The sequence below is a fragment of the Puma concolor genome, chromosome B4 (genome assembly GCF_028749965.1).
Source record: "Puma concolor isolate L17-30 chromosome B4, mPumCon1.1.hap2, whole genome shotgun sequence".
Lineage (NCBI taxonomy): Eukaryota > Metazoa > Chordata > Mammalia > Carnivora > Felidae > Puma > Puma concolor.
The window spans coordinates 106,465,496-106,479,327 of NC_141673.1; the positions used below are offsets into that span (position 1 = coordinate 106,465,496).

Consider the following 13,832-nt stretch of genomic DNA (forward strand, 5'->3'; position numbering starts at 1 on the left):
CAAAGCCTGCATTTCCAGCTACTCTTACACTGAAGGTTTGTATGTTTAATACAAGAGTTTTCATTTTTTACTTTTTTTCAGTCACCAATTCCTGTGGGTCTCATACCTGACATTCCCTCAAAATGGCATGCAGGTATCTATGACTGGTTAGCACTGGCACATTTCCAAGGTCACTTAGCTGAGTGAGGGATCTAATGTACAAATGCAGCTAGGATATCTAGGTACTTTTGGTAAAGAAGCAGAAATATGAAGTCTTATAGTTATTGTCCTATGAGACTTTGGTACCAACAGAATGAGGAACATTTAGAAATGCTGAGGGATGTATTTCTGCTGTATTCTGATTTCTTACCCACAGAAGGAAAACATTTCATTTTTCTGAAATTAATGCTGAGAAGAACTGAGAGACAAAGAAATTAGGCAGTTAAGACTTATCTACAAATTTAAATGTCTGGACTTTTTGCCTTTATAATAAGAATTCAGTAATATATTTCAGGGATATTGAGTGAAATGTCTTTTAGGAGGTTGCTTTGTCTTTGCTTGTGTTTATTGGGATATATAGTATATGTGTTTGAAGTAGAATATTCAGGGGCACATGGGTGGCTCAGTCGGTTAAATGTCCCACTTCTTTCACTCAGGTCATGATCTCATGGTTCATGAGTTTGAGCCCTGCATTGGACTCGACAGTGACAGTGCAGAGCCTGCTTGGAATTCTCTGTTTCCATCTCTCTCTGCCCCTCTCCTGCTTGCTGTCTTTCTCCCTCTCTCAAAATAAATAGATAAGCATTAAAAAAGAGAGAAGTAGAATATGCAGTATACAAAATACAAATGAGAATGTAGAAATTAGGTGCAAATGACTTAGTATATGATTTATTTTTAAATTTTCTGACGTGTACTTTTTTAAGACTTTGACCTCTTTAACTCTGCAGAAGGGTCAGTGATTTCAATAAGCACCCTCTTGAATCACTGTGACTGATGCCCTGTAATGGATTCAGCTAATAGGAACCAAATCTGATACTGTCAAATAGGATTAGTAGCCACACAGGCCAGCTTGAGCTGTGCCTGAATGCCAAGTGGATAAGGGTCAATGGGCTCTTTTGGCATCTTAAGCAGCCTGGTTGTGAATTTCATATTCCACAAAGGTCTTTGCTCTGTGGTGGTGGTCCATTTCTTCAAATTGAATCAATATTCAGTTCTGACATTGTCTTGTGGACTTTTTTGTTTCTTTGCATGGTAGAGTGTTTCTGATTTTAATAGGTTGGTGATGGAAAACCAAGGAAATGTAAAGACTTTTGTCATCTTGCACTTTAGAAAGGACTATTGGGGAAATCATGTAATTAATCTTTTTTGCATTGAATTTTAATTCTTGCTCTGAGGTCTTTAGTGCTGAATTCAGGCACCAAAACTATATATTTTTAGTTGTTATATTTCTTGGATTCACTGGGTTTTATTTATTGTAGTTCTACTGTTTGTCAGTAAACACATTTTTTTTTAAATCACTTTAATCTTTTCGTTTTCCATATCTCTGAGAAAAATTTTAAATAGGCTGGCTATCTTAACACATGTCGTTTACATTTCATAAAGTATTCAAGGGAAGAACACATTTAGATCTTCTTTGATTTCTTATTTGTAATTTTCAGCATATCCTTTATAAGTTTTGTTAGGCTTATACCTAGGCATTTAAATTTTTTTGGAGTGATTGTAAATGGTCATAAATTTTGAAAATTGAAATTCAGTATTGGATCCTATTTAATTTTGCCAGCTTATAAAATATCTACATTTTTAAAGCAACTATCAATATTCCTGTATTTTCCTTAGTATTATTGTTAAGAATGAAATATTTCAGGCACATAAAATACAGATTAAATAATAAAACACTTTAAAATAGTATCATGATGTGCAGAAGTTTTAAATTTAAATTTAGTAGTATTTTTGTATATTTTCCTTCTAAAAGTTTTAAAGATTTGCTTCTCAAATATAAAATCTTTAATTTACCTAGAATTTATTTTTGTGTATGAGTTAGAGATCTGACCCCCTTCATCAGTATGGGTAGCCAATTGTTTGAAGACAGTTTATTGAATACTCTGTCCTTTTCTTGCTGATTATAGTATCACCTCTGTTTTTTATACGTATGGGTTCCTGTATGTGTGGGTCTGTGAGCTCAGCTCCCGTTTCTCTTGCAAAGGTCTGTTGGTTTATTTCTTAATAAATACCATACTTTCTGCTTTTGCTTTTTAAAAAATAAAATTTATTGGGGCACCTGGGTGATTCAGTCGGTTAAGCCTCTGACTTTGGCTCAGGTCATGATCTCACAGTTCGTGGGTTCAGGCCCTGCATCGGGCTCTGACCACTGGAGCCTGGAGCCTGCTTTGGATTCTGTGTCTCCCTCTCTTTCTGCCCCTCTCCAGCTCATGCTTTGTCTCTTTCTCTCTCGCAAAAATAAATAAACATTAAAAAATTAAAAAAAAATTTGTTGACATAAACTGCATATATTTAAAATGTACAGTCTGGTGAGTTTTGACACACACACACACACACACACACACACACACACACACCTGTGAAACCAGTACCACAGTCAAGATAATGAATATGTCCTGCAGATTTTCGTGTACCTCTTTGTAATTCCTTTCTTTTGCTTTTCCCTGATATTCTTTACTACTCCCCCCTCTTCCTCTTCCCAGGCAACCTTGATCTATTAGTGTTCTATTCTATTACTATAATTAATATACATTCTCTAGAATTTTACATATATGAAATCATATATACTCTTTTTTCTCTAGTTGTTAGTGATGTAGTGTATTACAGAATTAGTGGTTAAGATTGGAGGATCTGGAGACAGACGAGTTAATCTTAATTCCTGCCATTGTTTATTTATAGCTACTTTTTCTCAGTCCCAGTTTTCCAGGTCGCCAGGGGAGAGTGAAGTTTTCCACAGGGAGAATGCAAGTGAAGAAGATATGATGCTTGAGGATAGAATTGTGAGGATTTTTAATTTACCGTAGGTATGGTTGGCAAGCACATACATGACCGTATGCAGAAAGGTTCAGAAGTCTGAGAGTAGAATGAAGAAAACCATTTAATAGAGAAGAAAAGATGTGTAAAATGAATATGACTAAAATAAAAAGGAGGTGCTATGAGGCTGTGTTGAATGATTGTTCAGGCTGGGAGAAAAAGAAGTAAAACCAGAATAGGGATGAATGATAGAAAAGAGATTTTAGATCAGAGGTTATGCTGTGCACAAAGAGACGATTTAGTAGGCTAGAAGAAAGAAAACAGTTGTGTTTCAGAAATAAGAATTTAAGAGTTTGAAAGTTCTTAGGTGGACCTTTCCAGAATATAATAAGGTTACCATATTTCCTATTAAAATAGAATACAGGAAAATTAGAAGTGACAGGTATTTATTGAGGGGACATGGTAGAATTTGTGGTAAACAATTATAAATGGAGCCTAAAAAGATTACTTCCCCAATTTCTGGCTTGGTGGGACTAGTGACGTTGAAGTGGTTGGTAGAAGTGTAGTTTAGCAGAGTAAAATTTGGTTTATTTACATGTTTTTCCTTTCCAGCACAGACCAACATAATTTGTAAGTATGTAATGACTTAACTATAGCAGTCTCAAATGAGACTAGTCTCATAGGATATTTTCCATAATACTTAGCAGTATTACCATACACAGTATTGGGTCTCAAATACCTTATAGTTTAGATATAATATTAGATTGTCCTTGAGAGTTTTGGTGTACTTTAAATGTGAGTCATTACTCATGCTACCTGTTTTTTCTTTGTGGGCTGGTTAATTAGCCAGGAAAAATAATATAGGACAAGTTCTAGGTTAAAGATGTTTTATAGAAATATACTTGATGTCTTAGATTTGCACTTTCACTGTGGAAGCCACCAGTCCACATGTGGCCATTGAGACTTGAAATATGGTAGTCCAAATTGAGATATGATGTAAATAAAAATTACAATATGCATTGGACTTTTAAGACTTGGTATGAAACAAAGAATATAAAGTAAAATGGCTCATTAATAGTTTTTAATATGGATTACATGTTTGAAATGACAGTATTGTAGATAGATTAAACAAGATACAGTATTAAAATTAATTTTATCTCTTATTTTAAAAAAATTTTTTTTTTTCAACGTTTATTTATTTTTGGGACAGAGAGAGACAGAGCATGAACGGGGGAGGGGCAGAGAGAGAGGGAGACACAGAATCGGAAACAGGCTCCAGGCTCCGAGCCATCAGCCCAGAGCCTGACGCGGGGCTCGAACTCCGGGACTGCGAGATCGTGACCTGGCTGAAGTCGGACGCTTAACCGACTGCGCCACCCAGGCGCCCCTATCTCTTATTTTTTAATGTAGCTGCTAGAAAGCTTAAGTTTCATTGTGGTTTGCATAGGACTTAACATATTTCTGTTGAACAACACACTGTCTTAAAATGAAAGAAATGTACCTCCCTCGTTTGCTATAATAGATGTGTTACTATTTGCTGAACTTTAAATCTAGTGGAAAAGCAAAACAAAGAAACAAACCCAAAATAAATTTAATGTGTGAGTATGCTTGATAAAATTTGCTTTGAGTGGATTTAAAAATATGCACTATTATTAGGTTTCTAGTTATTTGAAAATTATATTTAGTGAGAAGTGTTAAACTTGGGGGGGATAAAGGTAACTGGATGCTAGGCTTCAGCTGACTAGGCTTGGGGTCTGAAAATAGACCTTTGCTTTCCTTTGTACAGATGTCTCAGTGCATTATGGGATTGTCTGTCTAAAAAGCATCATATTCTACCATTAGTTTGTATTATGTGATACAGTAAGTGTCATGCTTGGTGATTGATACTTAGGGTTTTCTTTCTAACTTTAGATTTCTAAAGCAGTGTGGAATCATTTGGGAACTTGTTGGAAAAACTAATTCATTAAAAAAAAAAAAAAAAAAAAAAACCCACAACTAATTCATGAGCCCTAAACCCATTGAAGCAGAAGCTCTGGTGGCTGGGCCTGGCAATCTGTTTAAACCCTCCAGATGATTGTAATGCACCTAAAGTTTGAGAAGCATAGTTGTAGATTATACTACTTTTATAGAAGTGGCAAAACTCAGTCTCTTTATAACAAGTCTCCATTTTGTCCCTTGATTCAGATCTATTTATCCTGCTATATCGTATATTTAACTAATGTAAATTTTATTTTTATTACAAAACTGCTCATAAGGTTTATGGTTTAGTTTCTAAATAGCAATGATTGTATTTACAGTGGTATTTTATTGATTCTAATGAACACTTACTATATAAGTATCATTTGGGCAATTGTACACATCTATTTGGAAGGAATTACATTCCTTTCTTTTCATTTAATCATTTGTAAAAATGTCACATTCTTAGGTGGATGCTCTCCGATTGCGTTTGGAAGAGAAGGAAACCATGCTGAATAAGAAGACAAAACAAATTCAGGATATGGCCGAGGAGAAGGGGACACAAGCTGGAGAGATACATGACCTCAAGGACATGCTGGATGTGAAGGAGCGAAAGGTTAATGTTCTTCAGAAGAAGGTAAGGTGCAGGTGTTCTGAGTTTAGTTTCCTACACTTACCATACATCCCCATTCCTACCACTAAGTTATACTTACATTCTGTCAAAGTTTCTTTCTTATTCCACTGTTTATATTTTTATGGTTAGTAAATGAAAGTGTTGTTGCAGTAGGTAGATTGTTAAAACTGCTCTGCATATTCAATTTTTAAAGTAATGCGCTTAGTGTCCATAGTATTTTTGATGCTGCTGTTTCTGAAAAGTGCCTCATAGGTCGCTTTGTAGGTTACTTGTAGGTTCCTCATGATTGTAAGAGGCTAACTCTGGAGTAAATAAGAAAAGTATCAATAATTATTCCCCTCCCTTTTTTTAAGCTTAAGTAAGGGATACTCTTGAGATAACAGTTATAGTAGACAGTAGTATTTATTGTTCATCTCCACTGAGATGACAGATTAGAAATATTTGATCTTGTTCCAGTTTATTTTTAACCTCTACCTGGGGCACCTGGGTGGCTCAGTCAGTTAAGCGTCTGACTTTGGCTCAGGTCATAATCCCAAGGTTCATGGGTTTGAGCCCTACGTTGGGCTCTGTGCTGACAGCTCAGAGCCTGGAGCCTGCTTTGGATTCTGTGTCTCCCTTTCTCTCTGCCCCTCCCCTACTCTTGCTCTGTCTCTCAAAAATAAATAAATGTAAAAAAATTTTTTTTATTTTTAACCTCTAACAATAGCCAAGGAATAAAACTCTCTTTACTAAACCTCACATTCAGTTCTTATTTATTCATTCATTCATTCAGTGCCCATGAGCATGGGAGGGGCAGAGAGAGAAGGAGAGAGAGAATCGCAAACAGGCTGCATGCTCAGCTTGGAGCCCAATGCAGGGCTTGATCTCACGACCATGATACCATGACCTGAGAGGATATCAAGAGTTGGACCCTTAACCAGCTGAACCACCCAGGCGTCCCTCACCTTTTCTTTGTAGTACAGAAGACCATGTCCTGTATTTTACCAATAGTATATTAGTTTGGTTTTCATTTGCTTCCTGTATGTAACCATAAATATTTGATCACTTTAAATATCTGTTGACTATATCTTGTCAACAAGATAAATTATTTAAATTTTTTTTTTTTCAACGTTTATTTATTTTTGGGACAGAGAGAGACAGAGCATGAACGGGGGAGGAGCAGAGAGAGAGGGAGACACAGAATCGGAAACAGGCTCCAGGCTCTGAGCCATCAGCCCAGAGCCTGATGCGGGGCTCGAACTCACGGACCGCGAGATCGTGACCTGGCTGAAGTCGGACGCTTAACCGACTGTGCCACCCAGGCGCCCCTTTTTTTTTTTTTAATTTTTTTTTTTAAAATTATTATGCATATAATCTCCTCATCACTCTTTCTCCTGACATGCTTACTTTTAAAATAATTTTTGTTATTTTTTAGTTTTTCTTTTTAAATTTTAATTCCAGTATAGGTAACATACAGTGTATACAATTTAGTGATTCAGCGATTCTATACCTGTGTCAGTGCTCATTGTGATAAGTATACTCTTAATCCTCTTTACCTATTTCATCCATCCCCTACACACTTCCCCTCAGTTAACTATCGATTTGTTTTCTACAGTTAAGAGTCTGTTTTTTTATTCGTTCTGTTTCTTAAATTCCACGTATGAGTGAAATCATACGGTATTTGTCTTTCTCCAACTTTTTTTTTACTTCGCATTATGTTCTCTAGCTCCATCCACGTTATTGCAAATGGCAAGATTTCATTTTTTTAAATGGCTGAATATATTCCATTGTATGTATATATATACCAGTCATCTATTCATCTATTGTTGGGACACTTGGGCTGCTTCCATAATTAGGCTATTATCAATAATGCTACAGCAAACATAGGGGTGCATATATATTTTCAAATTAGTATTTTTGATTTAACAAATTTAAAAATCTGCATCTGTTGACTACTTTTTATGAAAAATAGTTTACTTATGATCTCTCCCATCTTGATTTTTGTTGGTAAGCTTTGTTATCTTATTGAATCCATAATACTTTATGGATTTACAATGTGTTGCTTTTCAAGGGGGAAAGACTTTTTTACTATAATTATAATTCATATTGTTTAGCTTTTACTTCTGTGTTTAAGTGAATTTAATGTTTGTTACTAGTTTTACAGTGTCACAGCTAACTATTGCCAAGGTATAATTTTTTTTTCTTTTTTTAAATTGTTTTTTAAATTTTTTATTTAAATTCTAGCTAGTTAACATACAGTGTAATATTTGTTTTAAGTATACAGTGTAGTGATTTAACACTTCCATACATTATCCGGTGCTTGTTACAAGTGCCCTCTTTAATCCCCATCACCTATTTTACCCATCCCTCCACTGACCTACCCTCTGGTAACTGTCAGTTCTCTATAGTTAAGAGTCTGTTTCTTGGTTTGCCCTCTCTCTCCCCACCCCCCTCCCTTTTTTTACATTGCTCATTTATTTTGTTTCTTAAATGCCACAGATGAGTGAAATCATACCATATTTGTCTTTTTCTGACTGATTTATTTTACTTAGCATACTCTCTAGCTCCATCCATATCATTGCAAATGGCAAGATTCATTCTTTTCTATGGCTCAGTAATATGCCATTGTATATATATGCCACATCTTCTTTATCCATTCATCAGTTGATGGACATTTGGGCTGCTTCCATATCTTGGCTTTTGTAATAAGGTTGCTATAAACATAGGGGTGCATATATCCCTTTGAATTAGTGCTTTTGTATTCTTTGGGTAAATACCAAGTAGTACAATTGCTGGATCTTAGGGTAGTTCTATTTTTAACTTTTTGAGGAACCTCCATACTATTTTCCAGACTGGTTGCATCAGTCTATTCTCACCAAGAGTGCAAGAGGGTTCTCCTTTCACCACCTCCTCACTAACACCTATTGTGTCTTCTGTTGTTGGTTTTAGCCATTTTGACATTTTGATGTGAGGTGATATCTCATTGTGGTTTTGATTTGCATTTCCCTGATGATAAGTGATGTTGAACATCTTTTCATATGTCTGTTGGACATCTCTATGGCTTCTTTGGGAAAATGTTTGTTTATGTCTTCTGCCCATTTTATAATTGGGTTATTCATTTTTTTGGTGTTGAGCTTTATAAGTTCTTTATATATTTTGGATACTAACCCTTTATCAGATATTTCATTTGCAAATATCTCTCCCATTCCATAGGTTGCCTTTTAGTTTTGTTGATTGTTTCCTTTGCTGTGCAGAAGTTTTTTATTTTGATGTAGTCCCAATAGTTTAGTTTTGCTTTTGTTCCCTTTGCCTCAGGAAACGTATCTAGAAAGAAGTTGCTATGGCTGATGTCAAAGAAGTTACTGCCTGTGTTGTCTTCTAGGATTTTTATGGTTTCAGGTCTCAAATTCAGGTCTTTAGTCCATTTTGAATTTCTTTTTGTGTATGGTATAAGTGGTCCAATTTCATTCTTTTTCATGTTGCTGTTCAATTTTCCCAACACCATTTGTTGAAGAGACATTCCCTTTGGGTATTCTATCCTGCTTTGTGGAAGATTAATTGACCATGTAATTGTGGGTTCATTTCTGGGGTTTCTATTCTGTTCCATTGATCTGTATGTCTGTTTTTGTGCCAGTACCACACTGTTTTTATTACGGCAGCTTTATAATATAACTTGAAGTCTGGAATTGTGATGCCTCCAGCTTTGCTTTTCTTTTTCAAGGCTGCTTTGGGTATTCAGGGTCTTTTGTGGTTTCATATAAATTTTAAGATTGTTTTTCTAGCTCTGTGAACAATGCTGTTGGTATTTAGATAGGGATTGCATTAAATGTTTAGATTGCTTTGGATAACATAGACATTTTAACAATATTTGTTCTGGGGCGTCTGGATGGCTCAGCTGGTTAAGCTTCTGACTTCAGAGTTCCCTGAAGTTCGAGCCCCATGTTGGGCTCTGTGCTGACAGCTCAGAGCCTGGAGCTGCTTTGGATTCTATGTCTCCCTTTCTTTCTGCCCCTCCTCTGCTCAAATTCTCTCTCTTAAAAAAAAAAAAAAAAAAGGCATTAAAAAAAAGCAATATTTGTTCTTCTGAATGATGAGCATGGAATGTCTTTCCATTCTTTGTGTTTTCAATTTTTCATCCATGTTTTATGTTTTTCAGAGTATAGATCTTTTGTCTCTTTGGTTATGTTTATATCTAGGTATCTTAATTGTTTTTGGTGCAATTGTAAATGGGATTGATTCTTTAATTTCTCTTTCTGATGATTCATTGTTGGTATATAGAAATGTAGCAGATTTCTGTAGATCGATTTTGTATCCTGAGACTTTATGAATTCATTTGTCAGTTCTAGCAGTCTTTTTCATGGAGTCTTTTAAGTTTTCTATACATAATATCATGACATCTGCAAATAGTGAAAGGTTGACTTCTTCCTTGCCTATTTGGATGCCTTTTATTTCTTTTTGTTGTCTGATTGCTGTGGCTAGGACTTCCAGTACTAAGTTGAATATAAGTGGTAGAAATGGACATCCCTTTCTTGTTCCTGACCATAAAGGAAAAGCTGTCAGTTTTCCCCACTGAGGATGTTATTAGCTGTGGGTTTTTCATATATAGCCTTTATGATGTTGAGGTATGCTCCCTCTAAACCTACTTTGTTGAGGGTTTTTATCATGAATTTTTGCATCCACATTCATCAGGGATCTTGGCCTATAGTTCCTTTTCATTGTGATGTCTTTATCTGGTTTTGGTATCAGGGTAATGCTGGCCTCATTGAATGAATTTGGAAGTTTTTATTTTTGGAATAGTTTGAGAAGAATGAATAGTAACTCTTCTTTAAATTTTTGCTGGAGTTCACCTGTGAAGCCATCTGGTCCTGGACTTTTGTTTGTTGGGAGATTTTTGATTATTAGTTTCTTTGCTGGTAATCAGTCTATTCAAGTTTCCTATTGCTTCCTGTTTCAGCTCTTGTAATTTGTAGTCTAGGGATTTATCCATTTCTTCTAGGTTGTCCAATTATTAGCATATATTTTTTCATAATATTCACTTATAATTGTTTGTATTTCTGTGATGTTAGTTGTTATGTCTCCTCTCTTTTTTGCGATTTTATTTGGGTCCTTTCTCTTTTCTTTTTGACAAGTTTGGCCAGAGGTTTATCAATTTTATTAATTTTTTCAAAGAACTAGCTCCTGGTTTCCTTGATCTATTCTATTTTTTTTCTTTAGTTTCCATATCATTTTATTTCTGCTCTAATTTTTATTATTTCCTTCCTTCTGCTGACCCTAAGGCTTCATTTGTTACTTTTTTCTAGCTCCTTTTGGCGTAAGGTTAGGCTGTTTATCTGAGATTTTTCTTCTTTTTTTTTAAATTTTTTTTTCAACGTTTTTATTTATTTATGGGACAGACAGAGACAGAGCATGAACGGGGGAGGGGCAGAGAGAGAGGGAGACACAGAATCAGAAACAGGCTCCAGGCTCCGAGCCATCAGCCCAGAGCCTGACGCGGGGCTCGAACTCACGGACCATGAGATCGTGACCTGGCTGAAGTCGGACGCTTAACCGACTGCGCCACCCAGGTGCCCCTGAGATTTTTCTTCTTAAAATAAACCTGTACTGCAGTAAACTTCCCTCTTAAAACTGCTGCATCCCAAAGGTTTTGGGCCATTGTGTCTTTATTTTCATTTGTTTCCAGGTACTTTTTATTTCTTCTTTAATTTCTTAGTTGACCCATTCATTGTTTAGTAGCATATTGTTTAACCTCCATGTATTTCTGGTCTTCCCAGACTTTTTTCTTGTGGTTGACTTCTAGTTTCATACTGTTGTGGTTAGAAAAGGTTCTTGTATGACTTCAATTTTTGTGTTTGTTGAGGCCTCTTTTTGACCTAGTATGTGATCTGTTCTGAAGAATGTTGCATGTGCACTTGAAAAGAATGTGTATTCTGTTTTAGGATGGAATGTTCTGAACATATCTGTTACATCCATCTGGTCCAGTGTGTTATAAGCCATTATAATAATGTTGGGTGCATATATATTTATAATTGTTATATCTTGTTGGATTGTCTCCTTCATTACTGTATAGTGCCATTCCGTCTTTTGTTACATACAGTGTTTGTTTTGAAGTCTAGTTTCTCCGATATAAGTGTTGCTATTCCTGCTACTTGACATCATTTGCATGATAAATGTTTCTCCCCTCACTTTCAATCTGGAGGTGTCTTTAGGTCTGAGGTGAGTCTCTTGTAGGCAGCACATAAAAGGATATTGTATTTTTAATCTATTCTCATACCCATGTCTTTTGATTGGAGCATGTAGTCCATTTACATTCAAACTAATTATTGATAGATATGTATTTATTGCCAATTTATTACTTGTTTTGCGGGTGTTTCTGGAGATTTTTTCTGATCCTTTCATTTTTTTCTTTTTTTCATGTTTTTCTGATTTTCTTTAGTGATATATTTGGATTTCTTTCTCTTTATTCTTTGCATGTTTATTAGTGGTTTTTGATGTATGGTTACCATTAGGTCTGTATATATATATGTTACCAATGTGTTCTGCAAATATCAGTCTATATTCAGTTGATGGTCATTCAAGTTTGAACCGATTCTTTTCTCCTCTCCTCCCCATTTATAGGTATATGTTATTATATTTTATATCCTTTGTATGTGAGTTCCTTGACTGTTTTTTACAGAAATATTCATTTTTACTGCTTTTGTTTTTCCTGCCTTCATACTGTCACTTTTGGTTTCTTTTTACTACTCAAAGAGTCCCCTTTAATATTTCCTGCAGGGCTGGCTTATAGTGCTCATGAACTCTTCTGATTTTTGTTTGGCTGGGAAACTCTTTATTTGTCATGCTATTCTGAATGATAGTCTTGCTGGATATATTGTTTTCAGCTGCAGATTTTTCCCATTCACACTTTGAATATATCATGGTACTACCTTCTGGCTTGCCAAGTTTCTGTTGAAAAATCTCCAGCTAGCCTTTTGGGTTTTCTGTTGTAAGTTAATGAGTTCTTTTGTTTTGCTGCTTTTAAAGTTTTTTCTTTATCACTGTATTTTATAAATTTAATTACAGTATGTCTTGGTGTTGGCCTGCTTTTGTTGATTTCTCTGTGCCTCCTGGATTTGGATATTTATTTCCTTCCCCAGATAAGGGAAGTTTTCAGCTATTACTTCTTTAAGTAATTTTTCTGCCCCCTTTTCTCTCTCTTCTTCTGGGACTACTATAATACAAATGTTATTACATTTGATGGAGTCACTGTGTTCCTTAAGTCTGTTCTTGTCTTGCATAATTCTTTTTTCTCTTTTGTTCATCTTCGTTGCTTTCCATTACTTTCTCTTCTAATTCATTCCTCTGTTTCTTCCTGCCTGCTGTTCAATGCATCAGGTGTGTTTCTAGTCTCATTTATTGCACTCTTCTCTCTTATGGATTCTTTTTAGCTCTTTTATCTCTGTGGTAAAGGTGTCACTGATGTCTTCTTTTCTCAAACCCAGTGAGTATCCTTATGATGTTGCTTTGTTTTTTTAAGGATATGTGTATTTTATTTTTTATTTTAGAAAGAGAGAGAGTGTGTGAATGGGGGAGAGGGGCAGAGGGAAAGAGAGAGAATCTAAGCAAGCTTTATGCTCAGCACGGAGTCTGAAATCAAATCAAGAGTCAGATGCTCAACTGACTGAGCCACCCAGGTGCCTCAGGATTGTTGCTTTAAATTCTTCATCAGTCATGTTCCTTATATCTGTTTTGCTTAGATCTCTGGCCATGGTTTTATCTTGTTCTTTCATTGGGATAAATTCCTCTGTGTTTGCATTTCGTGTAAGTTTCTGTCTTCTTCTCCGTGTTAGAAAAGCCAGTTAATGTCTCCTGCTCCTGAAAGTAATGGATTTACGAAGAAGAGTTAAGGTAGTGTCCAGGGTCTGGCATCTCAGGGACTGTCTCTGGTGTGTGCTCTGTGCAGTCTGCTGTTGTGTTCTGGTTGTTCTGTCCTTCAGGTCAGTTATCTGCAGAGGCTCTCCTTGCCTCCTGTGGGCAGTGTTTTGTCTCTGGCCTGAATGTGGTGAGTTTTAGCTAGGTGTGGTCTGTTTGGCTTGTGAAATGAGAGTTGTCATCATATCCACTGTAACTGAGGCCTTGCCAAACTCTCTGGTCCAGAGATGTGGTATGGGCAGGGCTTTGTGCTGGTCTTCTGGGGGAGGGGCCTGCTATGCTCGGGTTGGGGCAAGGGTGACTGAGAAGGGCAGTTCCACTAGAGCCCAGGGGCATGGAGCTTAGTGTAAGCAAGTTAGTCAGCCTTTGGGCACTGTGCTGCCTTTTGCAGGTGGTTCTGTGT

General features: G+C 36.1%; 1 protein-coding gene across 15 annotated transcripts in view; it reads left to right on the forward strand.

Annotated features, from left to right (window-relative positions):
- ERC1 (ELKS/RAB6-interacting/CAST family member 1) overlaps positions 1–13,832 on the forward strand; it is a 523,541-nt gene that overhangs the window by 142,691 nt on the left and 367,018 nt on the right. For all 15 annotated transcript variants that reach the window (XM_086714405.1, XM_086714409.1, XM_086714403.1 and 12 more), the window contains one exon: positions 5,378–5,545. In XM_086714405.1, coding sequence (XP_086570531.1) covers positions 5,378–5,545 — 168 coding nt within the window. The remainder of the gene's footprint in view (positions 1–5,377; positions 5,546–13,832) is intronic.